General features: G+C 48.1%; 1 protein-coding gene across 15 annotated transcripts in view; it reads left to right on the top strand.

Annotated features, from left to right (window-relative positions):
* Nucleotides 1-27,717, top strand: part of rap1gap2a (RAP1 GTPase activating protein 2a) — a 100,548-nt gene that overhangs the window by 60,068 nt on the left and 12,763 nt on the right. For 7 of the 15 annotated variants that reach the window (XM_069184193.1, XM_069184184.1, XM_069184183.1 and 4 more), the window contains 12 exons: nt 6,346-6,430; nt 15,789-15,824; nt 17,221-17,265; nt 19,559-19,591; nt 19,966-20,175; nt 21,015-21,118; nt 22,155-22,233; nt 22,710-22,763; nt 23,125-23,208; nt 24,424-24,524; nt 26,351-26,480; nt 26,637-26,792. In XM_069184193.1, coding sequence (XP_069040294.1) covers nt 6,425-6,430; nt 15,789-15,824; nt 17,221-17,265; nt 19,559-19,591; nt 19,966-20,175; nt 21,015-21,118; nt 22,155-22,233; nt 22,710-22,763; nt 23,125-23,208; nt 24,424-24,524; nt 26,351-26,480; nt 26,637-26,792 — 1,038 coding nt within the window. In that variant the 5' untranslated portion in view covers nt 6,346-6,424. The other 8 variants (XM_069184192.1, XM_015367715.2, XM_015367704.2 and 5 more) reach the window with 8 other exon arrangements.

A 27,717-nucleotide genomic window follows, 5' to 3' on the forward strand; every position in this document is an offset into this window, starting at 1 on the left:
TTCTTGCATTAGGAATTTGTCTTTTTGCATACCCCAGCTTCTCTCCATGAGAAACACAGGCACACAGACAGGGAGAGAGAAGCTTGGGATCAGAGCGCAGGGTCAGCCATTTATACGGTGCCCCTGGAGCAGCTGGGGGTAAGGGCCTTGCTCGGGGGCCCAACAGAGTAGGATAGGAACCAGCAACCTTCCAGCCCCAGGTGCAGATCCTGAGCCACAGAGCCCCTGCTCCGCCCTTACAGCAGAAAGAGAGGTACCAACTCTGCTGATCTGTGAATATCATCCAGCAGCTTTCTGAAGGATCTCCAGGCTTGTGCTTCAACAGTATGGGTGGGCAGTTTGTCCCAGACACCCAAATCCCTTTGTGTAAAAATGTGCCGTCACTTCTCGGTCTTAGGTGCACATCCTCTGAATCTTCTCTTGTGTCCTTGGGTGGTGACTTCAGTGGTTAAACAGAACGAAAAACAAAACGGAAAGTTCTGCCCTGGGTAGAGAAGACGAGTGAGCTGTCTCTCTGCAGCTGGGGGGGGGTCAGCACAGCAGTGTGGACAGCAGGGTGACTCAGCGCAGGGAGCTCAGGCACTGATTGATTACCCTCTCTCTGAGCCTGCTCCCCCCCCCGCCTCCTTCCCTACTTCCTGCTCCAGGGATCCAGCCAATGACGTGCTGAGCTGTGTTGCCAAGGAAACAGACACGCGGCATGTGGAAAAAACACCTTGGCTGACATCTCCCTCTGGGGCTCTGCAAGGCCGCCTGCCTTCCCGTGCTCGCGGGGCAGACTGCAGCAGGGCCGGGCCTGTGTCCTGTCCGAGCGCCTCTCTGCTGCTGTAGGTGTTGCCATTTCGCAAGCTTCTGTGACCAGGCAGGTTAGAGACGGAAAACCTTCGGATGGGACATCAAACCGAGGTCCTGACTCTCTGTGGTCATTAAAAATCCCAGGGCTTTTCTCGAAAAGAGTAGGGGTGTAACCCCGGTGTCCTGGCCAAATTTCCCCCTGGCCCTTACCAATCATGGCCTCCTAATAATCCCCATCTCTGAACTGGCTTCATCACTCTGCTCTCCTCCCCACTGAGAGCTGGTGTGTGGGGAGAGGACTGGCGCATCATCCAGGTGGGGCTGCACACTGGTGGTGGTGGAGGGGATCCCCATTACCTGTAAAGAGCTTTGAGTGGAGTGTCCAGAAAGGCGCTATATAAGTGTAAGCAATTATTATTATTATTATTGTTAGCTGCCAGGCAGGCAGGGTTTGATGAGAGCCAGTAGTACACACTGCTGCAGCTGCAGGTGTGACCTGGAGCTGGATGACACACGTTGGCGCGCTGGAATACCAGGAGAGACTAAACCAGGTAGCCAGTTTGACCACTGGGAAAATCTACACGATTTCCACTAATCCTAATACCGTACCCAGCATTTAATTGAGAATGGACTCTGAGCAGCTTAGCAGTGCAAAGAGATCGTAGTGCATCAGCACGGACATCTTACCCTTTTGAGCGTGTATATTGGGGGCGGAGCGCTGGCTCTGTGGCTCAGGATCTGCGCCTGTGGCTGGAAGGTTGCCGGTTCAAATCCCACGGCCGGCAGAGGAATCCTACTCCGTTGGGCCCCTGAGCAAGGCCCTTCACCCCAGCTGCTCCAGGGGCGCCGTACAATGGCTGACCCTGCGCTCTGACCCCCAGCTTCTCTCCCTGTCTGTGTCTCCATGGAGAAAAGCTGGGGTATGCGAAAAGACGAATTCCTAATGCAAGAAATTGTATAGGGGCTAATAAAGAAACGTTACACATTACAACATTATTCAGTTTTTAAATGGTTTATCTTGTTCTTGTTTATCTGCATGTTTTTGTATCTGAATGGAATTTTACTGGACCTACTGATCTGTTTGAGGTCCAGTATCCTCACTCCAGGAGTTTAGGTCATGTAGATTAATAACAGAGCAGCTCCAGGTGATGCCAGTGATTGTGGTAACGCAGTTCAGGAGAGCCTGCTCAGGTGCCTGGATGAGCAGAGGCAATTTCCAGGCACCTGTGGCATGTGAGTTCTGCGGATGCTGTGGTGGTATATTTGATCTCCCACGCACACCACCTCTGGCTCCTTGCCCCAGAGCTGCTGGGAAGCACCTGTCTTGTCCCAGTAGCTCTCCACCCCCATCAGCCCTCTGTCCGTCAGTCTCCTCTGCTGGTGTGCTGGTTTAGCCCCAGTGGGAGAGATCAGGTCTGGTGGTCGTGCTGGGATGGCAGCTGTACAGGGTCACACTGGCAGCAGGCAGCCCCGGGAGACTGGCTCCCTCCTCCTTGGCACACCCCTGGGATTTCTGTGCAGAGCTGACCTGTCTCTCAAAGCTCGGGGTGACAGGCACCATCCGTCTCCTCCATGACGGAGAGTGAAGGAAAGCCAGAACACCTGGGCGCTCCACTCCCTTTTCCACGTCCTCCCTTAGAGGGAGCAGAGCTGACGGCAGGTTGGGTCTGCTGTACAGTACGGTGCCTGGGGGTTTTCGGTTCCTCTCCTCCGTTGTCTCCTGGTCTTTTCTGTTCGGTATTCACTTTGTGAAGCGCCCTGGGGCAACCTTGTTGTGAAAGGCACTATATAAAAATGAATTGAATTGGGGGTTAAGCCAGGCACTTGCAGCCTGAGCTCCAGTGTACGCCACGGGTCTCGTGCCCCTGGAGATTCTGGGTCCGGAAGCCACTCCTTTTCTGGTGACGCTCAACACTTTTAAAATGAAGTAATACCTGACACCTGAAGAAGGCTCCACGGTGTTTCCTTTCTTCTCTTTTCAGCCTGGAATAAACCTCTTACTTGTTCCTTTGCAGCCTCCGCCTGCTGACGCAGCTCCCCACCTGAACCTTGAAGATTATTTGCCTTATTTACCGTATCTTGATGTACTACCACTTGTTTTACCCCGCTGCCCTACATGAGAAAGGGGGAGTAAGCTGAGCTGGGCTCCCCACCTCCTCTCATCACCCCTTGCTGTGGGGCTCCTGCCAGCCCTCCTACCGCTCAGCTCTCTTGAGGTTTGATTCCGCCTCTGAGCAATCAGCCCCAGCACCAGGACCTCCCAGATGTTTCTCCCCTAGATGGCGCTCCACTACTCCTGTCGTTAGTCCCGCGATTGTTGCGATGTTCCCCAGGTGTACCCTGTTCTGTCTGCCGTTATTTAAAGCAGCTCCTCCAGTCCTCGGGGCTCAGCATTAGGGTACGGATGCCACAAGGCCCGCCACGCACCAGGATACCCTACGTCCATCTCCTGAGGGCACAGGCCTCACCCCCGACGCCTCCCGTTTCCTGAGCCCGGGGTCTGGAGGACCTCGCCCCGTTATCCCAGGATCTCCATGTTCTCCATGTGTTTGTGTTTTCCCTCTTCCCGGGGCGTCACGTCTCAGGATGGATCTATGGTTAATGGACTCTTGGACTGTGCCCTGAGCTGCCTTCGGACCTGCTCGGATTTGGACGACACTCTTTGTCTCCCCCGCTCACTGTCTCCCGGACTGTCACTGTTATTCTGTGCACCAGTAAACCCCTGTGTGTTTTCCCATACCGCGCATCCTGTTTCCTCCAGCTCTTACTGCATCACGTAGGGTCTACAACAAGACCCGACACGGACTGCAGACCCTGTCCGTGACATGTTTGAAGTACCACTACGGCCGCCTTTGGAAAAGGATTGTTTTCGGTTTCCTCTCCTGGCACCAAGGCCCTGCGAGGCAGCAGCCAGACCTGGAAATGTAAGAAGCAGCAGCCCCCTTGTGGAGATCCGGAGCAATTACAGGAATTTGGCACGAGAGTGCAGTGGAAACTGGGCTTCGCGGCGCCCGGATTACTCTGCTAGCGGCTAGGAAGAAGGACGCGTGAAGCATCGCCTGCAACTTCCAGGGTCGCATCTGCCTAACTGCAGCATAGTGGGTCGAAGACAGTAACAAGTGAACTCATATTTGTTGGCGGCTTTTTCCTGGGAAAGACCAGAATGAAAGAACAGCTGTATCAAAGAAGATAAAATGGAGCTCCTGGAGAGATTCACAAGAAGCAAGCATTGGAGTGTTTGAGAATACTGTGGTGCACCTGTGGGAAACCCATCACCTTCTAGCTTTATGATTAAGCAGAAGGACGTTTGTGTTTGTGCCTTTGAGCATGTGTCACAAGGTCCAGTTGCGAACCCTGCAGTCTGTCAGGGATAATCAAAATAACAATCTTTTTGTGCTTTTCCATTATATCTGCAAGGCTGGGGAATAGACACAGGTTTTTATGCTTTTCTAATGCTATTCCTTATCGTAAGAACATACAGCAAGTAAGGGTACAGGGCTCATAGATGTTATTCAGCCCATCTAGGTTGATGGGGTGATAAGTAGTTAATTGATACGATGGTCTTAACCAGCGGCTTCTTCAAATGTCAGTCCTTCGGCTTCTACAACATGCCTGGGTAACTTGTTCCCTATTCCCACAACACTTTGTGGTCTCAGTTTCCTGTTAGTTTCCATTTGTGTCTTCTGAACCACTCTTGGTTTTTGACCTTCGACCCTTGAGGATTTGGAACACTTGCCTTGGATTTTAACATTAGATCAGTGATATAAATTAGGAAGAGCAATGGTCCTAACACTGATCCTTATTGATCTAGCGATGTCACCCAGAACCCTTCTGTACATACTGGCTTCCAATCTGTTCATCAGTTTTTAATCTGTAGAATTATCTTGAAATTACACTTTAGTAGATAAAACCTCCTTTTGAGTGATAGTTGTATTTTGTTCTCCCTGAGAGTTGACTTTTTTCCCCATTTTTAACAGGTAACTGATTCATTCCTCAATCAGGAATTATGGTCATGTACTGTATCTTACCTGCTTTGGGCTAGAAAAGCAGACTTCTGTCCTCAAAAAAAGGCCCAGACCACTTCTCCAGTTACAAATGTACAAACTGTAATAATGACAACAATCTTTGTGACCATATAGTTCTTCACGCAATATAACTCATTTGTTTAATAGCATATATAATGCCAAGATAAAACTATAACACTTTATCCAGCAACATCTTTAATCAAACCAGAAGTGCAAAGAGCAAAACTAACTGGCCTAAGTAGCTGTTGTGCAACAGCTCACACAGATGTGAGGATGGACCTCGTTAGTACATCATGTGCAGTTATAGTCCCATAAAATATAGCATGAAAGAGTTGTCATGGGAACTGGAACATTATCCGTGGTCTCTAGGCAACCCCAGAGAGCATGAGTGAGGGGAGTGATGGGAAGGAGACCATGCACACATGCTCACAGGCCAGGGCTGCAGGTTCCCTTGCTGTAGCTTGCAGAGGGAAGGGCGCTGCCCAGCAGTGCCAGCTACCCCTGAGCCCATTGGCGACTGCAATGCTGTGCCGCTATTACTGCCATCTTCTCTCCATCCCGGTCCCAGAGATCAGGTACAGTGTGAAGGGGTCGCTGCCAATCAACAGCAGTGTCGCGAAAGTTTTATTTTCTGTGCATGGCTGCTAACTCTGAGCATTTGTGTGTGTGGGTGGCGGTGTTTTGGCAGAGGTACTGGTGAGTTCTGCTGGGCACAGGTAGAAGCAATTCTGATCCTTTCGATTGATGTATGTGAATGTTCTTGTGCTTCCAAAAGATGACGGAAAACCCTAGTTCTTCTGTCAGCGCTTTCCCAGGGATGTTTGCATTCTGGAAAGCCTGTGGTGCTGGTGTGCTTTGTCCTTCAGCCTTGCTGTCGACAGTGCAGTGCCATGCTCAGGTCCCGTTAAAGTTCAGCTTCTGAGCTCTCGGAAGGAGCACGAACGTGCACAGCACCGAGGAGTGAGGCACGTCGGGTCTGGCGTCTCGTTCCTGCCTCGCAGGGCGTTGGGAGAGTGCAGCCAGGTGTAACAAGTGCGTTTGATCTTCAGTGCCGCAGTGCTGATAACACACTGCGATAGCTGCCAGTACAGTTTCCCTTATCTCCGGGCAAGGTTGTTCTGGGATTTGAGTGAAAGCCTAGGAACAAAGACTGAGAACAGTTCATGCTCCAGGAGAGTGTTTGTTGTGCAATGTCTTTAAAATAAATAAATTTCGCGTTAAAGCTCAAGGGTCTTGGCCTCGAATCTGGCTCAGTCTGGAATTTGCCTTTTCTCGTCATGTTTGCATGGGTTTTCCCTTAATGTTTCGTTTCCTCTGACAGTCTACGGATTTGCAGGTGAATTGGCATTAGGTATCCCATTGTAATTGTGTGTGTGCGTTCCAGCTCACTGCTGCCCTTCAATGGATGAAGCAGTCTGGGATCTGGGCCGGAATGAAAACCAGAAAGCTCTCCAGGAGCAGGTCTGGACCCCCAGCTGTGCACAGGCCCGCTTGCCAATGCTTCTGTCTTGTGTTTGTCTCGCAGGAAGCAGGAGCTGTTGACCATCTCCAATGCGTCTGTAGGAGAGCGCCCGCCGTCCCCTCCTCGCACGGCCCCCCCCACCATGAAGGTAAGCGGCTCTCGGATTGGCATGGCCCCACCACTGCGCTTAGACACTGCTTTCTATTACTGTTTTACCTAACTGTAGTCTTGATATAACATTCTAAACACAACTATACATATCACTACACAAATATACACCATACAAATGTATTTATAATAATATAATAATAATAAACTTTATTTTATATAGCGCCTTTAAAGGTGGCTTCTCAAAGCGCTTTACAGGATGACAATAACAATAAATAAGAAGACTACAACAATAAATAAGAAAATTTCACAAGACAGGACACAATTATAATTACAACAATACAACAATAACAATAGAGGAGACCGTGGAAGATGGTATTAAGAAGAGCAGAGGGGTGAAGAATGGAACCAGTTAAGTAAAGGCTTTTCTGAAGAAGGTTTTGAGTCTGGATTTGAAGGAGTTTAGAGAAGGTGACTCTCTAATATCCTTGGGCAAAGAGTTCCAGAGCTTGGGGGCATAGCAGGAGAAGGCCCTGTCGCCCATACAATGTAGACGGGCTTGGGGGACAGTAAGGAGGGCAGAATTTGAAGAGCGGAGGTTGCGAGGTGGGGAGTAGGGCGATAAAAGTTCAGACAGGTATTGAGGTGCCAAGCCATGTAAAGCCATGTAGGTGAGCATGAGGATTTTAAAGTCTACGCGGAATTTGACCGGAAGCCAGTGCAAGGACTCCAGGATAGGAGTAATGTGAACACTTGCACTGGACCTGGTCAGGATTCTGGCTGCTGAATTTTGGACATACTGCAGCTTGTTCAGAGTAGATTTAGATACCCCAGGGAGCAGAGCATTGCAGTAGTCAATTCGAGAGAATACAAATATGTTGATCAGCTTTTCAGCCACAGTTAATGATAGCATAGGGCGTAGTCTTGCGATATTTCTAAGGTGAAAAAAAGATGTTTTGACAGTATGCTGTACATGTGGGTCGAAGCCAGAATCGAATATAGCCCCAAGGTTTTTCAATTTTGGTTGGAGCTCAAGTACAGAGCCATCTACAGACAGGGTTACAGGACTGGCTTTACGAAGTTGATGGGGGGTACCAATAAGCATGGCTTCAGTCTTGTCACAGTTAAGATGAAGGAAGTTTTGAGTCATCCAAATTTTTATGTCAGAGATGCAATTAGATAGAATAGAGACAGCCACATCAGTGTCGGGTTTGGTATGGATGTATATTTGAGTATCGTCAGCGTAAAAATGAAAGCTGAGGCCATGTGATCTTAAAAGCTGACCAAGTGGGAACATGTAAATGCTGAAGAGCAAGGGGCCCAGTATTGAGCCCTGGGGGACACCAGACTTGACAAGACCAATTTCAGACCTGTACCCATTGAGAGAGACAAAGTGACAGCGATCAGTGAGGTAAGACTTAAACCATTTGAGGGCAGTGTCAGAGACTCCAAACACAGTCTCGAGACGAGAAAGCAAGATGTTATGGTCAACAGTGTCAAAGGCAGCACTGAGATCAAGAAGGATGAGTATGGAAAGAGAACCAGAATCAGAAGCTATTAGGAGATCGTTGGTGACTTTGACTAGGGCGGTTTCTGTGCTGTGAAGATGACGGAAGCCAGATTGGAGGGGTTCGAAAAGGTTGTTTGTCATGAGGTGGTTATGTAACTGAAGTGTGACAGCACGTTCTAGAATTTTAGAGAGAAAGGGTAAGTTGGAGATGGGGCGAAAGTTGTTAAGATTGTCGAGAGCCATGTTAGGCTTCTTTGGCACTGGGGTAATAGCAGCAGTTTTGAGGACCGTTGGTACAATGCCGGTGCTCAAGGATTCATGTATTATATTGAGGACAATGGGACAGAGAGAAGAGAAACAGGACTGGAATAAAGTGGTGGGAATGGGATCTAAAATAGATGTGGTGGGTTTCATGTGCGTAACTAGTTTGTTTAGGGATGCTGAGTCAAGAAGAGAGAAGCTGGAGAGACGGGAACCAGAGAAGTTGGATGAGGAGGGAGGAGGTGTGGAAATTATATCCGTAGTGGAGAGAATGTGATGCCGGATGTTGTCAATCTTAGAACTAAAGAAATCTAAGAATGTGTTGCAAAGTTGTGATGAGGCAGGTAATGTGGTGGGGCAGTTTGGCTTGAGCAGTCTGTTGATGGTGGAGAAAAGATGTCTGGGATTGTTTTGGTGATTTTCAATGATGTGAGAAAAGTAGGTGGATCTAGCAGACTCTATAGTAACCTTATAATCAGATAAGTAATCTCTCCAGGCCTGATAATGTACATTTAGGCCGGAAAGACGCCACCTATGCTCAAGTTTGCGAGAGGCTGCCTTTATGAAACGCAGATGGTCATTGTACCAGGGGGCAGGGCGAGAGAAGGAGATGGTTCGAGTTTTTAAAGGAGCAAAGGTGTCGAGGGTAGATAAAAGAGCATTGTCAAGTAACTGTATTTTTTCCTCTAGAGGGTCAGAGGAAGAGAAACAGGATAAGGAGGACAGAACAGAATTTGCAAACCTTGGGTGATCAATTGATCGCCAGTTGCGGAAATTGACAGAGCGTGAGGGGGAAGTGTTAGAAACAGGTAATTCCAGATTGAAGAGAATGGCTAAGTGGTCAGAGAGGCCTAGATCAAGGGGGGAGCAGTGGGAGACAAAGGAGTCATTTGCAATAATTAGATCTAAGGTGTGTCCTTTGTTATGTGTAGGGGTACAAACAAACTGAGCAAGGTCAAAGCATCCCAAAAGAGAAAGGAAGTCTTTAGCCAGACTGGAAGAGGTTGAATCAATGTGTATATTAAAGTCTTGATAAAGTCTATATCAATGTGAATATTAAATTTGTAGGGTTAACCACTCCTTAACGTTCAGGACACTCTTGAGTTTTTAGGTTTTACCTTATATTGAAACACACATCTGCAGAGATTAATACTGCTGCCTAATGGCAATGCTGGAGTCGTGAGCTGGTGTGAGTTTTTAGTTTGACTTTTCCCTTGACTGTCCATACCGTGTGACTTGCACACTGCTTTCTGCTAGCAGGAGGGAAGATGCAAATCAACAGGTTTCATGAAATAGCCAAAGATGCATGCCGTCTTTATTTGACTTTTGCAACTGCAAGAAAATAATAATCAGTCTCTGTTGCATATTCAGTTAGTAAATGTCTTAGTCACTGCTGTTCGAAAAGGCCTGTGGCATGCTGGTACAGTAGACTCTGACCTTGAACTGGAAGTCACCAGAACAGACCTTCCTCTGGGTAATTACTGATACGTTTGAGAAGTTCGGCTGTGCTCCAGTGAGCTGGGACTGAGGCTCTGAAGATAGCACTCCACCTCCCTGTAACCTTTGTGACATATTCAGTAAAACTGATGATAAATTACAAAGAATGCACAAAAAATAAAACAGATTAAGTTACTTTAATAGTAGTTATTGATCCATAATTCCTTACTCTCTGATCTGCCTTTGGTATGGAGACAAAGGTAGAGGCACCATTCAGAACAGCTCAGTGAGCCTTGCTGTCTTCAGCTCAGCCCCTATTAGGACCCTATTAGGTCTCAATTATAGTTAATTAATACCTCTGACATCCTTGCCATAAAGTCTTCACTCCTCTATTAGGGTCTTCCTCTGGAATTTTCAGGGCTCTTAATGTTGTACATCTGAAAAGGATTATGTTAAATACCCTCCTGATGCACTTTGGCTCTTTAAAACAGTCCAGTGTCAGATTTTCTGTTTCCCGAATTTTCCAGTGTCATCAGACGCTAAGAAAACGGTTGTCAGAAACAGGTGGAATAAAGCAATTTGTGATGTAAGAGTTTCCTTCAGGGCTAGACTGTGAGTCAGGCCAGGACTCCACCTTGGGATCACAGCTGCTATAATAAAGAAATACACATAAATAGATACGTAAATAGAGGGAATATACTGTACAGTTATCTAATATAAACTAAAATTCATTAAAACTGTGATCCTCATGAGAAGCCCATGAACCTGCAGTGCCAAAGTCTGCTAGAACTGCCTTTATTTTGCCTTTATTCTGACACAGCGTAGGGGCACGGTGGGCTCAAACAGCCGAACACGTAGTGGATGTGGCAGGAACTGATGGCAGCCCTCGTTCCAAAGAACAGTTAATCTACCAAATCATCAACAAAATGTTTCGTGTTAAAAATAAAGGAGAGCTTCCAAGTGGATCAGCCGGCTGCTGGATTGGCATTTAGATATTGCCGAACTGCTTGTGGGACTGTCTGGGGTTCCCCAGATGGTGGTCCACCATTGGATCAGCTCAGTTTAGTGTGCTTGGCTCGCTCCTGTGTGCAGAAGGAAATAGAGGTTACAAACAGCAGGGCCCGGGCCATCTTGTTATATACACCCCATGGTCTTCTGGGCGCCTGTGGACTTGCAAACAGGGAGAGCTGCATCTGTCCTCTGCTCACAGGCGTACCCAGCTGCACTGTAGGTGCTGTGAGGCTTGCAGTGTGATTATAGAGAGCTGTTGTGTCCTCTGCTCACAGGCGTACCCAGCTGCACTGTAGGTGCTGTGAGGCTTGCAGTGTGATTATGGAGAGCTGTTGTGTCCTCTGCTCACAGGCGTACCCAGCTGCACTGTAGGTGCTGTGAGGCTTGCAGTGTGATTATGGAGAGCCGTGTCTGTCCAGGTACAGTTGGTGGTAAGAGGCTTAGAACATAAGAACATGAACTTATTATGTTGCCCGAATGCCTGCAATTCCAGATCTGATTGAGAGGATGGAGCATTAAAACAGAATAACTGTCCCTTCCAGGTTCACATAAATAAAACACAGCCCTGGACAGGGAGGGTGTATAACTCTAATACTGCATTTCTGTTGTGATCATTTCTCTTCCCCGCACTGAGAATCCATTTCCTCATTTGACACCTCTCTGTCAGAGTGCTGTGAAACGTTACCGCTGCATGACTCACATGGTGTAATCAGTCTATTTTTAGACTTTCTTGCCTATCAAAATGAGATTTATAAGTATATACAGTATGTGTACTGGTAAGTAACTGTCAAGCACCACTTGTTCTTCAAGCCTAAGGCAGCTCCTCCCAGAATCGCTGACATCAGTGGGGCAGAACCGCAAGAGACGTTTCTTTGAAAGAAAGACAGGATGAAGTCAAAAGGCTAAGGGAGAGGCTTAGAAGCTTGCACACACACGCGTGCACTCGCACACACATGTGCGCTCCCACACACAGCCAGTGCGACAGCAGCTGAACCTGCAGGACCTGTTCCTGGTGCCGGAGTGCCCCAGCCAAGGGGCACTTCCTGCCTGTTCGTGTCAGAGGTGAGAAGATTGGCTGGAGCAGGAGGCAGCTGGGAGCTCTGAGGCAGGGAGCTGGGTCAGGGGCCGGAACCAGTCCAGTCTGGTGAAAGACCACCCCTCCTCTCTCAAGGAGGAAACTGAGCCGCTGCAGTCCGGGGAAGAGATCGGGGCGCCTCTCTGGGTTTTGAAGTCAGTATGAACATTGATGTGTTACTGTCTTGTAGTCTTTTTTTTTTCTTTCTAGAATTCCAGAAAAAAAAACTTGTTTGCATTCATCGGTAGTGCAGGCTAGCTGCTCAGCATCAAATCCCATACGAATGGGCTGCCTTCTCTCCTGTCAACCCTGGGTGTTGCACAGATGTTTGTACCTGGTCTGTAACATGCTGTTGCACACTGTGCAGGTCTTCAGGTCTTCGTGCTACAGAATGCAAGGGAGGGCAAGGCTTAACCCGCTGAGAGCACAGTCATTCTTTTCTTGCTAGACCTGCTGTTCCGTACTAAGCTCATTGTTAAGAAAGACAAGAAGGCTATATATAAATAGGCTGAGTAATCTGTAAGGTTTTTGAAAGCCTGGACTTGTGACTGTTCCTCTGTAGCACATTTAAAGGCACAGTTGTGCTCATTTTGTCTGCATGTGTGGCTGGACTGAGAGCAGTGGGGAAGCTCACAGCAGCTGTCTGGTTGTGAGAAGCAGAGAGGCCCACTATGATTAGCTCGACCACGAGATCTTCATCAGTCCAGATCTAGGGAGCTGGATGGGTTGGGTCGATCCAGAACCGCCTAGTGGAGTGTTAGAGGAATTGGTACACACACTGGCGCTCGGTCTGGGCGGCCTCTGCCTTAAGTGGATCTAAATGGCATTTTCTTGATAAGTTGATCGTCTTGTTCTTCTTACTTCAAATCTGAATGTTTGTGTGCGTCATGACGTTGCACTTAAGATATCTCCAGTGATGTGCTGCTGGTGAGAAATCACCAGCTGCCCAGCCTGTGTTCTGTGAGTCCAGGGGAAGCCACATGCAGAGGTCTTAAACAAAACAGGACAGAGGACTGGGGACTGAGGACTGGCTTGAAGATCATGGGCTGTAATTGATCTTAAGGAAATAGTGATGTTCTTCTTTCCAGGCAGTTTAGAAATAATCCCTATATGTAGATACAGCTAAGTGCCAGTCTCCCTTTTAAAGTATTTTGATTTAGATGTATTTTTCTTAGTTTGGGAGCCTTGCAGCACATTAGCGAATGTAACCAGAGACCCGGAGACCCAGATAAGATGTCTCCTGCTGTTTCCACTCCATAGAAATCTCTGACTCCCAGCATGAAATGTGCAGGATCCTTGGCTATGGGCTGCTGTGTTATTGGAGGACACAGTAAGGAGTGGGTGTGCAGTGGTGCGCACAGAGCAGTTCAGTCAGCCCCGCTGTGAATCCTGCTGCCTGTATTGCCTGCTGAACATGTTCACGGAGCTTGCAGGCAGATTAAATATTAACATAATGAAAACACCTGCTATACTACCAGGAGAAAGAAAGAGCGTATTCAAGTAACCTTAACTGCGCTCTCAGATACGCACACACAGTTAATACTACACTGAACAGCTTTCCCTCTGGAAAATAAAAAACAACATTCGTTCCCTGATTTCTGAACTTTATTTTCTTCAGTGCCACAACGGAGTCTGTTTTCTGAGCATAATGGTAAGAGTTTTCCTAAGGTTCCTAACTGATTAGGATAGAGTGAGTCATGACAGCATATTCAACCCTCTAGTACTGGGTTCACCAAGTCAAAAAAGACCAAATTAAGTAAGTGTGTGGCTCAGACATAATTTTGTTTTAAAAAAAAAGAGCTAGGCAGTGGCCGTGCTCTTTGTGTTGCACAAAGCAGCACTGTGCTTTGAGTTGTGAAGTTTTCCGTTGAACTTGTGTCATCATTGCAGAATTTTAATTTTTCGAGGTCTCCACCCTCTCTGTCTTTGCTGAGCTGGTCAGGGAGCCTGCTGGTGTCGGAAGCTGAGTGTCTGGCATGTGTCTGCTTTCCGAAAATTGTGCTTTGCGTTCAGATTACCAGAAGTGATCAGAAATGACATCGTAGCTGCTGACTGTGCTGTTGTGATTAATATCTCTAGCAGGGGAACTAAACCCAAATCTGAAGCAGTTCCAGGCCCTCGTAACTCTCTGTAGAAAGATGAGCGTCTTTGGTTTTAATCCAGTGAATAATTAGCTCAGGCAGTCACGTGCTCAGGGTGGAATGAACAAAATTCAGTTACAATTTGCTGTAGGGGGCTGGAGGGCCAGAAGGTTTCTGATGTTCCTTCCACCTGAGCAGTTAATTATCCTTATTGAACTCATTATTGACTTAATTGGAGAAGCTGAAACCTTTCCTTGTTCTTCAGAAGCTGGAGATTTAAAGAGATGCAGAAACTCTGGACTGGAGCTCCTGAGGACTGCAGTTGGGCTCCCCTGGTGTAGTCTGATCAGGATTGTTACCATTACCATCTCTGTGGTAATAATTAACACTTAAAAGTAAACTTTGTTTGCTAAATACTTACATTAGCTACTGTATTTTTACCGTACTGCTGTCGTTTCTTTTATATTATGATTGTTTTAAAGTGTTCGTCAGAGCACAGTGTCAGAAAGGACCCCCATCTGGGCATAAGGAAGATCACTGGATGTCTGAAGGTTAGAAAACAGCTAGCAGAGGGAGGGTTAACCTACTCCAGAACTTGAGCTTAGCTGTGAGCCGCATTGATCGCACTTGCCAGGCTCTAATGGGCTCTCATTGATGTGCCCCGGGGCCAGTCCTGGGTTCGTTTAGGTAATGGGAATTGATTGGGTTCGAATGAAGAACTAATGGAAATGCTGTCTCATTTGTAATAACTGCCTCTTGTGTGGAGTCTTCGATGGAGGGGCCTCAAAGCATAAAAATGCATTAGGATTGTAAAACAATCTTACGATCTGGGCCTTGGACATGTAGTATTCAAATACTTGTCTGAAGAAAATACAATTTTCTCAGTTCACTTAAAAACCTTAGTCTGAAGGATGATAGGATGATGTGTCTGTGTAGTGTGAGTGCTGAGCTGCATTTTTAAAGAACTGCTTCATGTACTACTGTAATGCTCTGCTCGCTGGGGAATCTAAATCTACTTTGAACAAACTGCAGTATGTCCAAAATTCAGCAGCCAGAAACCTGACCAGGTCCAGTGCAAGTGATCACGTTACTCCTATCCTGGAGTCCTTGCACTGGCTTCCTGTCAAATTCTGTGTTGACTTTAAAATCCTCATGCTCACCTATAAGGCTCTGTATGGCTTGGCACCTCAATACCTGTCTCAAATATTATCTCCCTACTCCCCACCTCGCAACCTTTGCTCTTCAAATTCTGGTCTCCTTACTGTCCCCCAAGCCCGTCTACATTGTATGGGTGACAGGGCCTTCTCCTGTTATGCCCCCAAGCTCTGGAACTCACTGCCCAAGGATATCAGAGAGTCACCTTCTCTAAACTCATTAAAATCCAGACTCAAAACCTTCTTCTTCAGAAAATCCTTTACTTAACTGTTCCATTCTTCACCCCTCTGCTTTTCTTAGTACCACCATCCTCAGTCTCCTCTGTATATTGTAATTATTGTAATTGTTTTATCTTATGTATTCTTTTTATTTATTGTTGTTGACATTCTGTAAAGTGCTTTGAGAAGCCACCTTTAAAGGCACTATATAAAATCAAGTTTATTATTATTATTATTATTATTATTATTATTATTATTATTATTATTATTATTATTATTATTATTATTATGTTGACTGTAGCTCTGTTGAGGATGCACATAGAGCTTCTGCAGATCGTCAGCAGGTTGTTTAAGGACCCTAAATGTTGTACCTTATTGGGACAGTGCTCTGCTATGATACACTGACTGTAACAGCATCTGTACACATTGCAGTCTCTCACATAAGTTAAGACTGTGGTAGTAGAATGCTGATACAATTGAATCTGTTCAATTAAATCCTAAACCATTTGCGTCAGGGTGTGTTAAATGAATTGTTATATTTGCAGAGTGCCTGTGATGGGTCCAAGAAGTGCTACAGATTTGCAGGCTGTATTGAGCAGTAGTGAGACTAGTGCACTAACTCCGTCTCTCCTGTCTTTTTGCTGTTGCAGTCGGCCGAGTTCTTCGACATGCTGGAGAGGATGCAGGTGAGCCCGAGTGTTGCCTTATTAAATTGAGCCACTTAAGGAAATGAGCACACCGAGAAACCCAAACAGTTTGGAACCTAAGCAGTGGCCTCCAGTCAGTAACATAGAGCCAGAAAACCTTATGCTGGGCTGTCGAAATAGAAAAAAATAAATACATTTGTGCTCTGTCACATTTCAAATGAAAAAACTCCACATTAAAGTCACTAAAGCCTAATTGACTAGTGTCACATTAGTCAGAGTGACGTGGATTAGTACAGAATTTTGGCAGTGCCTTGTCAAAAACTTCTCGGCTGTAGGGATGTACGGTACCTAGGGTGGTCTCCGTACACTGTAAAATGAAATATTAATATTGGCGGTTTGTGGTCTCTAGACAGGCTGATCTTGTTTTGCATTGTGTTTGGCAGAGATAGACGCTCCTCAGACGTATCCGTTCAGTCGTATTGTCGTTCAGTCTTGGTGACAGTCATCTGGCTGCCCGAGCTGTCCTGTCTCTATGTTGACTCAGCCCTTCAGAAGGTTTGCCCACGTAGAGCCGCTTGCTTGTTTCCTGTTTTTCCTGTGTTCCTGCATTGTCTTTCCTTCCTCTGCATTTCCAAGGATCAAGCCCCTCCCTGCTTCGCTGGGGTTTCACTGTGTCTTTACCGCAGTGTACCACAGCGCAGGTGTGTGTACCTGCCTCATTCAGTTATTAAGCAGTGATATAAACGTCAGTCCCAGTGTCCGAGCTGGCTGCAGGCCTGGCTTGCTCTCTGTGTGTGCGGACTGTTATTTCTATATACCCTTAATGCCGCTCTGCCCCCAGGGGATGCCCGTGGGTACGAGTGGGCAGTCAGTCGTGGGTTGCACACGGGCTCAAGCTGGGTGCTGCACACGGAAACCGTGTGGCATGTGGGCTGCGTGTTGCCACCGGTACCCTGCCCTCACGCGGCCTGCCTGCCTGTGGTCTGTGGTGCAGAATGAGCTCCAGGAGTGAACTGAGGCAAGACCGGGCTGCCCACGCTCTCCGTCTCCTGTCTTCTCCGGGCGCGCGTTTTTACAGAAAGACACGCTCCTCCTCTCCCCTGACGCCTGGGGTGAGGCAGCAGGCGGCCGAGATTCTTTTCCTGGGAGAGCGGACGGATCTTTTGTATCTTATCAGATGCCGCAGAGAGCCTTGAATTCCTCCAGGGGACGTGCGGGGGAATATTGTCTAGCCCTCTTTTCCGGCAGCCCTGATCAGCGGGGCTGTGGGTAGAGCCCAGCGCCCGTGCCCAAGGGGCCCTGGGTTCGAGTCCTTCCTGTGCCGCTTCGGGCTGCGGGGTTCGATGCCGATTCCAGGGGCTCCTGCCTCTTCACACACAGGAAGCCGACGTGTCGTGGCCGTAGTATGAACGTCTCGCTCTGTTTCTGGATATAGGTCCCAAAAACGGAGGAGCAGAAATCAGGGACCCAGAAAAACAAGGTCAGCCTTACTGCTGCTGCTGGTGTTGTGTGGATTTTCATCAGCCCCCCCCTCACCCCCTGCTCCCCACTTCCCCCCGTCCAGACACACACCCCCTGCTCCCCACATTCCTCTCTCCTGACACGCACCCAGACCTCACTGCCAGCCCCCACACAAACCCTCATAGACTGCAGGGAGTATCCTAGTAAAGAAGGCCTGCGGGATGATCCAAGTATCCCAGAAGCTTGGCCTCAGTCCTGCAGGTCTTTTTCATGGGATCCCTTAGGACAGGGGTGTTGTCCTGCGTTCAGATCCCTGCAGTCTCTGCCATCTTCTTTTGTTTTGTGGGGTTTTGTGTTCACGCCTTGTGTTGGTGACGTGTTTGTGGCTGATGTGTCCTCATCCTTTGGAGTGGGAGTGGGAATGACAGTAAGTGCCTCTGGAATTAATTTCAATTAGTGTCCATCAAGGATCCATTTTCCTTAGTGAAATCTCCGGGAATCAGATTTTATCTGCTTGCTTGTCGAAGCATTTGCCTTAACTTGGTGTTCTAAGTCTCTCTTCATCAGACTCAGGCTCCTGAGCTGCAGAAAGGCTGGTAAGCCAGTGCACGCATGTGAGGAAGCCATTACATGTACAGAGGCATGTCTTCATCACGCTTGTTATAATGGGCTGTACTTTCTAGTCGGCTCAAACATATTTCATTATGCATTTGAACAATTATGCAAGAAAGTCACCAAAGCATTAAATAGGAAGCCAGTTGGATACAGGATTAAAACAATTTTGTGCCCCCAGGCTGTAGCACCGGTGCCAACACACTTTTGTATTCTAGGTTGCATAAGAATCTGACGTGTTTACGTCTGCAGTGGGGGCATTCATTGTTTGTCTTTAAATGCTTCCACACATGCAGTGAATTTGAGGTATAAAAATGTGGCAAGGTAATGCTTTAGTAAATTTCTTCTTAAACCTATAGCTTAATGATAATGAGATAATGGTGATCTATTGTAATCTGTTCAATTCCTTTCTTTGAGGGCCTAAAGTATATTTAAATTGTAAATATGAAGGTGACTTTCTCAGCCCCCAGTCTCAGTCAGGGTGGGAATGGGTGCTGAAATGCTGGTGGCTGCTGGCCAGCAACTCTTTCCTAGCGACAGAAGCAAAGGCTCACACAGCACTGAAGAGGCACTTACTGTAGGTCAGCGGTCTGTATTGCGCAGTGCTGTGCTCCCCGGAAACAGCTGGCGATGGTAAATCTCTGGTTATAACATGGACAAGCAAGCATGTGAGTCCAAGCACATCGCTGCCTGGTGCTCAAAATGTGCAGGGCAGGCCTGTGTTCACTATCAGTTACCATGGTAAACTTTCTATTGTGGGTATTTGTGCTGTGCAACTGTTGGGGATTTTGGTATTTTTGCCATTACATTGTGGAAATCATTCATCAATAACTAGCAGCATGCTGAAGGAGAAGAAGAAAGCTACCCTGACGCTAGACAGCTCTTTCCTTCTTCTTCTTCTGGACTTGTGCAACAGTGTTGTGGTTTTGGTAACTGGTGACTGGAAATGATTGCTTTCTGACAGCTCTGGGCGTGAGTGTCCTTTGTGTTCTTGGGAGGGGACTTGCCAGAGCTGGTGACCTCTGGAAAGGGTTAACTCCCTTGTTGTGAGGTTTAAAGAGATTACACAATGTACAGTAGAACACTCTGACATTTCGATGCCCTGTGTGAGGGTTACAAAGTGTTACTTCCTCCAGGAGCTGTGTAAGTCAGACTTTCAGTGCAGCAGTGCCAGCTAAGGTATTTATTGAAAGCCAGCCTCTTCTTGGGCTCTCTGATGCAAGGAGGCTGGAGGCTGTCAGCCTGCAAAGAGCTTCTCCTTTTGTGAGAAACCCCAAGCAGCAGCACAGAGCCTCGGTTGTCCAGGGGAAGGCGGACAGACAGTGGATGGAGTCCTCAGGCTGGCAAGAGAGGAAAGGTGCAGGGTGAAGCGGAGAGAGACAGGAAACTGAATTAATTTAACAGAGTCTGACACCCTGAGCACAAAACGCCACACGTCAAACTGAAAACGGTAGCAGGGCAGTGTGGGAGTACAGTCTCTGCAAATAACTTGGGTGGAGTCGATGGTGTTTGACATTTAGTGATTTTATCCTTTTGTGTCACGCCAAAGTTCTGGCCAAATTCTGCTTCAGGTTGTCGAATGTGAGAAATGCCTCTTGCCTCAGCAGCCCGTGATCAGCCAAATCCCACCTGTTCTCTCGGTCCTGCTCTGTGCCACACACACAAGACTGGTGCTAAGCAGCCTCTCTCCTCTCTTTCAGGATGACTACATCCCCTACCCACGGATTGAAGAGGTGAGTGTCGTGGAGCAGGCCGGGTGATCTGTCCACCCCGCCGGACTTGATCCAACGTGTGAAACAGCCAGAGGACTGATGTGTGCTCAGGCACAGCTGAGCCACAGTAGTTTCCTTCCTTCCGAGATCTCAGGTTTAACCTTTGAAACGGTAAAGATGTGTGGGCTAGTGGGAAGACATCTGTACATTTGGGTGTATTTGTGCTGTACGTATTGCCACGAAAGAGAAAAGAAATCCGTAAAGGGCGATTGAAGAGAAATGCAGGGGAGGGTTAGGGTTGCAGACAACAGTTGCCCCGTTTTCCTCCAGTGTTCCTGCCCTCTGCACAGCCCCGGCGTGACCCCTCTCTCTCTTGTGACCTCTTGTGCTTCCAGATCCTGCAGAAGGGGGGGCCATACTCGCTGGTGATCCTGCCCCAGTTTGGGGGGTACTGGATCGAGGATGCAGAGAACGTGGGGACCCCTACCTCCTCGGACAGCAGCTTCTACGAGGAGGACGATGGGGGGCTGAGCCCGGTGGCCTTTGGGTACAAGCTGGAGTGCAACGGCACTGTGCGGGCCTACCGCAGGCACTTCCTGGGCAGGGTCAGTCATGCCTCCAGCTGCTTCTAAGATCAGATCACTTTATTGGCCCTATACAATTTCTTGCATTAGGAATTCATCTTTTTCGCATACCCCAGCTTGCTCTCCATGAGACACACAGACAGCGAGAGAAGCTTGGGGTCAGAGCGCAGGGTCAGCCATTGTACAGCGCCCCTGGAGCAGTTGGGGTGAAGGGCCTTGCTCAGGTGCCCAACGGAGTAGGATTCCTCTGCCGGCCGTGAGATATTACCGGCAACCTTCCAGTCACAGGCACAGATCCTGAGCCACAGAGCCAGCACCCCTTCTTAGGCCAGATCGTCCCAAGATTTGGTCCGGGGTCCAAAAGGCCTGAAAGCCCCCCTAGAAGCCTGGAGTCCTGGAGTCTGGAAATGTCTAAACTGTGGCTGGTGTGGGTCAGTGCCTTTGCAGAGCAGCTGTTGCCACTACTAACATCAGTATAATTCAGTTTAAAGCAGTATAAAGCAGTGCGTTCCTCAGTGAGGGGTGTGTGGCAGGTCCTGTCCGACCCGTATTGACTCACAGAAGTACTACGAGTCGCAGAGCTCACAGGTTGTCACAAGCCACTGGAGTCTCAGGGTCACTAGACCACGGAGAGGACATGTGGCCTGAACACTCAGTGGTCATGGAATCCAGGGTCTGGGTTCCATAACCTCTGGAATCGCACAGGAACGCTCAAACAAGAACATACGTACCTTCTTTTCCATGTTAAAGCTGGAATTGGACTCTAGGCTTCCTAGCGTGCCGACAGGCTGTGTTTAAATAAGAATGAACATGAGTTCCAATGCCAGTAATCTAACTGCTCCCGCCTGCTGTCTGTGCAGGAGCACCTAAACTTCTACTGTACGGGCAGCAGCCTGGGAAACTTGATCCTCTCCCTGAAGTACGAGGAGGCAGAGGGCCAGGAGTACCTGCGCATCATCCTCAGGTACTGCCCAGTCTGTCAGCACAGTGCACTGGCCGCAACTGTACGGGCAGAACCGAACCCTGACCGTAGCAACGCTAACCCTGATTGTGGCCCTGTATCTGACCTCAGCAGGAGGGTGAGCATCACCGTGCTGTCGCAGAACTAAGACATCTTTCTTTAAGGATCCTTCCATCCTGTTCCAAGTATCAACAAGGGTGTCCAGGAAATAATAATAATTGCTCACACTTATATAGCACTTTTCTGGACACTCCACTCAAAGCGCTTTAGAAGTAATGGGGACTCCCCTCCACCACCAATGTGCAGCTCCACCTGGATGATGCCAACGGCAGCCATAGTGCACCAGAACGCTCACCACACACACCAGCTCTCAGTGGGGAGGAGAGCAGAGTAATGAAGCCAATTCATAGAGGGGGATTATTAGGAGGCCATGATTGGTAAGGGCCAATGGAAAATTTGGCCAGGACGCCGGGGTAACACCCCTACTCTTTTCAAGAAACACCCTGGAATTTTTAATGACCACAGAGAGTCAGGACCTCGGTTTTACGTCTCATCTGAAGGACAGCGCCTGTTTACAGTATAGTGTCCCAGTCACTATACTGGGGCATTAGGACACACATGGACCGCAGGGTGAGCGCCCCCTGCTGGTGCCACTAACACCTCTTCCAGCAGCAACCTTAGTTTTTCCCAGGAGCTCTCCTATCCAGGTACTGACCAGGCTCACACCTCCTTAGCTTCAGTGGGCTGCCAGTTGTGAGTTGCACGGTGATATGGCTGCTGGCATATTGGGTGCTGGCAATCGCAAAATACATTGAAATTCTTTTTATTTGCATACAGCACTGTAATAGATACTAGAATATAGGTTTGCTTTTCTAGTCGGGTACTTAATCACCAGAATAAACTCTGCTGCAGTTATTGTTAAAATGGTCTTGGCAGAGCTGTTCAGTAATGGATGGTGTAAATCCTCCAGTGTTTCCAAACCAGGGGTGATCCGAATCCTGAGTTACTGACCTGTATTTTCTTAACATTCTCTCCTCAGGTCCAGGACTAAAACCCTGCATGACAGGATCTCCCTGGCAGAGCTGAGCAAGCTGCCCAGCGTCCCGCAGATCGCAAAGGCAAGTGAGGGGTGCCAGGGAGGAGCCCCGCTCCCTCGGGGCAGATTTTGAACCCCAGTCAATTAGTAAGGTGCCCCCAGGATCCAGGCTGGGGTGCTGTGCCATTCACATGGCGGCCCTGTGAGAGTCAGGTCCTACCTGTTGGATTCTGTTGTTTGCCCCCTGATAGGCCTTTGGGGTCAAAACAGACGTCAAGGGCAAGCAGCACTTTTAGTGTGACATTTAAGAGGTAGGAAAAACACCTGATTGTCCTGAACAGTCCTGAACAGTTTTCCTTTTCTGGCTGCCCACCCTGATCATCAGCCCGGCTCCTCTTGTCTGGACGGGTTTGCTGTGGGATCACTGCCGGGGCGGCCGATCTGTGTGCAGGTTGATGAAACGTGCTGTAGTGGGGCCAGCAGAGATCAGCAGCGCCAGTTTCTCAGCTGCTGTGCTATTGTCCTGGCTAAACGTCTTCCTGTGCTGTTTCCTTGCAGTTGCTGTGCGATGACGTCACTGGACTGAAGTTCAACCCTGTGCTATACCCCAGAGTGAGTGTGGGACTGGGCTTCTGAGGCAGCAGTGCCGATGAGCGTGTCCGCAGGATTCTGGATAAAAGCTGGCACAGTGCCGTGCAGAGAGCTTAATTTTCATTCTCAGAGAGACGACTACATTCGTGCACTAATGCAGCTCTATTTAAAAAAATATGAATCGAGCTCTTTTTGCATGTATAAAACAATTCCACAATCTAAATTGCCTGTTAAATTTGCTGCTGCAGTAGTGATGCAGTGGTTTAAGCTGATTCTGCGTGTTCGAGATAGCATGAAGGGTATACTGTGCCCTCTGTCCAGCTCGATTCTTTCCTAATGCCTTGTGACTGCTGCACTTATGACAACATTATTTTTCTTCTAGGCCTCACAGCTAATAGTCACCTATGATGAACATGAGGTGAACAACACGTTCAAGTTTGGAGTGATATACCAGAAGTTTGGACAAGTACGTGATAATCAGATGTTCAGTTATTTTGCGGGAGGGGCAAGTTGGGGGTAGTTTTAGGAAGGGACAGCTTCTCTTCACTGTCTCTGTCATAACAGCAGCAAGGTGGCAGGTACACCTGGAGAGTGCTTCATACTGTATGAATATAATTATATCGTTACTAATTTCTTTAGATACGTGATTCCATATTATATTCCCTATTAATAAAATTCTAAAAAGTATGCGTTTTTGTTACTGCGATAACGAGCACAAGTATTCATAGAAAAGATTAAAACATTATAACCTTTTATGAAGTATATAAACTTAATATAATCAGAAGGAGCACGTAAAACTTTTCCAAAATAACCACAGTATGTAACCGAAGAAAAGACTTTGATGCTTAAAATGTTTATAAAGAAAGTGGAATATTGGTGTATTTTTTAAACTACCAATACCAGCCATATACAGTTTACATAATATGTTTATATTCCAAAATGAATATCGTTTATGACCTTCAGACACGCTATGCTCCTCTTCTTTTTCTGCTCAGCTACTAAAATTTCCCTTTAGTTATCAAATTCCATATTTATATTCAATTTTAAGTGGATTTAAACATACACGGTAAAGAGATTAAGTGAAGCAAGTGTTTCACTAGCAACCGATGCACCACAAGTCCCGCCTGTCGGTCATTTTGGCCAGCCAGTCACGTACTGCGGTATTATGCACTAAACCGTAGATAATTTTGCGCATTTAGAATGGCTGCATCTGTAAGTGGGTCAAGAAGAGAGGAAATAGGACCCAGGTCTGAAGGGCCAGTGGATATTGAAGAAATCTGAAGGTGAAAACAGTGCAAGTCTGATCACAGCGAACAGTGACTCAGCACCTTCAAAGCCACAGTTCCTGTGGTTTAAGGATCTGATAGGACAGAGCACCAGTCTGTCTCCACAGGAGCAGATGATGCTCAAAGCCTAGAGCCTGCTGTTAGCGTCATGAGGGCAGAGTGTCTTGGAGATGATGCCCTGTGGTTAGCTCAGCTGCTTTCATAGAGGGGAAAAATGGATCATGTTTTGGGATTAGAGAGTCTCAGACTCAACAGTAAACAGGGAGAATGCTTTAGCAAATTTGTCAAGAGTCCTTATCTCCCGGTTCAGCATCCTCTAATCTCACAGGCAGAGACATTAGTGCAGTAAGCTTTTAATGCTTCATGCCACTGAAGGTGCTGTTTCCCTCTCCCAGATTTCGGAGGAGGAACTCTTTGGGAATAATGAGGAGAGTCCAGCCTTCACAGAGTTTCTGAATGTGCTGGGAGACAGGATTGAGCTGCAGGACTTCAAGGGGTGAGTGAAGTGGATAGTGTCCTGATTACTGTTTACTTGTGTTGCAGTATATCTGCCTGAATATGAATGACTCTTGCTGACTGTTGGTGTTGCTGTGAGTCAGATTATTACTGTGTGTATTTCATATTTAAATCTAGAAGAGAAGAAGCCTGTTCAAGACACCCACCACCCTTTGGTAAAAATGTGATGTCCTGCTGTGTTCCTGCCCCAGTCAGTTCAGTCAACATTTTCAGTAACATTAGGGTTTTCCTTCAAACCTCTTTGTTATCATCTCTGTTTAAATTCACCGTGAAATCCAGACAAACGCAGCTTTATACTGTGCTATGAAGCAGCAATACAGCAATTCTGCTCTTGGTATTAGGATAAAAAAAAGAACAGACACTGTATGTTTCTGCCTACAGCTCAGATTTAGAAACGATGCTGCAAACATGAGTTGAATACAAGTTTAGAATGATACAGTAATGAGCAGATAATAAGAGCTCTTTCTTGTCCCTTTGTACAAAGATGCCAGCTGATCAGTATTTTGTTGCTTTAAAGAAATGAGAACAGGAGAGGAGTAATTCTGCAGGTGAGTGGGACCTGCTGTCAGTGCAGGGTCAGTCCTCAGAGATCCATGTGCACAAAGGTGTGAGCGAACATTTGCACAAGCCAATACAGAGCTCAGAGCAGCTGCAATCGCCATGGTGACAGCAGACGGGGTTTATCAGACAGTCCTGACAGGGAACAGTGGAAACACACAGGAAATGCATCATCACCTGCTCCCAGGGGGACAGGTCAACACAGAAATGAGAACATGGCTCTGGGTGCAATCTGTCACAGTGCTTAATTAGAGACTGAGAAGAGTGGTGGTGTTGGGGGCGGCCAGGCTGGGGGCCAGCCTGGCAGCCTTGAGACAGCAGAGAACCACAGCTGGAGAAATCCCAGTCCCAGGTGACTGGTGACACGACTCAGACTCGAACCCACAACCGCTGGGACATAGAGCTTTGTCTGAGCTCCATATAGTTGCATGTCTGAGGCACAGTTACTCTGAACACTTAATGTGAATGGACGGAAAGCTTTTTAAATCATGCCGATTTCTTTACCATCTTAATTTTCTGAACTGCTGTGAGTGTAGACCTCACACATTCCTGGTGTCTATTCCTGGTGCCTCGTACGGGGAGAGGCTTCCTGTGAAGCGTGGACAACAGGTGTCACAGCCAGGGGGCGGTTCAGTGATACAAAGCATCTTTGGCAGAAGAAATCCCCATTGAGGAAAAAGACATGGGAGGCTCCTGTTGGGACACTTACAAACACTACAATGTCATTCCCTCCCTGTGGGGAAAGAGGGGGTGACCTGTGATCTGAGGGAAAGGGGCGAGTGACCTGTGACCTGGCGGGAAAGAGGGGGTGACCTGTGAACTCGGGGGAAAGAGGGTGTGACCTCTGACCTGGGGGTAAGGAGTGAGTGACCTGTGACCTTGGGGATAGAGGGGGTGACCTCTGACCTGGGGGGAAGGAGCAAGTGACCTGTGATCTGGGGAAAGAGGGGGTGACCTGTGATCTGGGGGAAAGGGGCAAGTGACCTGTGACCTGGGGAAAGAGGGGGCGACCTGTGACCTGAGGGAAGGAGTGAGTGACCTTTGACCTGGGGGTAAGAAGTGAGTGACCTGTTCCCTAGGAGATAGAAGGGGTGACCTGTGACCTGGGGAGAAAGGAGCAAGTGACCTGTGACCTGGGGGAAGGAGCGAGTGACCTGTGACCTGTGACCTGGGGGAAAGAGGGGGTGACCTGTGACCCCTCAGTCAGCGCTCTGTGAACAAAGCCCTTGCTCTTTCTTCCTGCTGCAGGTTCCGGGGCGGGCTGGACGTGGCGCATGGCCAGACAGGGACGGACTCGGTGTACACAGTCTTCAGGGAGAAAGAGATCATGTTCCACGTCTCCACAAAGCTGCCCTACACAGAGGGCGACGCCCAGCAGGTACTCCCCAGGCTGAAGCCGGAGGGCATCCGTGTGGGCGGGGTTGAAGTGTGGCACCTCTTCTCTATGCCTTTATCCAGTGATGCATCACGTCAAGCATTGTCCTCGTGCGTTCTCTGTGTTGTTTCTTCACAAATCCCTCCTGCTTCTCTCCAGCTACAGAGGAAGCGCCACATTGGGAACGACATCGTGGCGGCTGTCTTCCAGGAGGAAAACACACCCTTTGTTCCTGACATGATCGCCTCCAACTTCTTGCATGCCTACATCGTGGTCCAGGTGGAAAACCCCTGCACAGACCACACCACCTACAAGGTACCATCTCCCTTCTTCCCCAGGGCTGGGCTGAGAATCCATCTTTTTTTAATGGACTTAACATCTGCGGCCTGTCCCTACCTTCTCCCTCCACCCTGGGGGACTCTCGGATGCTCTGCACAGGCCTTTGCCTTCCCAACTTCTCAAAGACGAATTGGAAAGTTTGTTTTTAAGATCAGATCACTTTATTGGTCATATACAGTTTCTTGCATTAGGAATGTGTCTTTTCACATACCCCAGCTTGCTCTCCATGAGACACACAGACAGGGAGAGAAGCTGGGGGTCAGAGCGCAGGGTCAGCCATTTATACAGCGCCCCTGGAGCAGCAAGGGTTAAGGGCCTTGCTCAGGGGCCCATCCGAGTAGGATTCCTCTGCCGGCCACGAGATTTGAACCGGCAACCTTCCAGCCACAGGCGCAGATCCTGAGCCACAGAGCCACCACTCCATTCCATTATGGAATGCCCTCAGTGCTTCGGGTCCAAAACATGTGAGTGTTCATTAGGAATCCAAAACCGTGAAGTCTGTAATTGACGAGGTCAGCTGGACTGCTAATGCCAACTGCTAGTGAGTCCCTACAAGAGGCCCTGCTGCCCACATAGCCATGTCCTGCCGTGTGTGCATCAGACTGATAGCTTGTGGCTTATAAATGTCTTTGCAAAGAGCTGCAGGTTCAGAAACAATGCCATTGTCAGATGGAAATCTACCAAGAAAGGAGAAAGCTGTAGTGATCTTTCGAGGATCTCACTGATATTGTGAGGAGATGATCTGGCCCCTTGCATCTGGACAGAGGTTCCCTTTGCAGTGAGCTCTGTTGGTTGTCCTTGTACGAGCCCTTCCCCTCTGTCCCTGCCCCTGCTGCTCAGGTGTTCTGCTCCGTGCCTGGCCCACCTCGTTGCTGATGGGGTGACTTGCAGCAGCTCCTGG

This window comes from Lepisosteus oculatus, chromosome 26 (assembly GCF_040954835.1).
Source record: "Lepisosteus oculatus isolate fLepOcu1 chromosome 26, fLepOcu1.hap2, whole genome shotgun sequence".
Classification (NCBI taxonomy): Eukaryota; Metazoa; Chordata; class Actinopteri; order Semionotiformes; family Lepisosteidae; genus Lepisosteus; species Lepisosteus oculatus.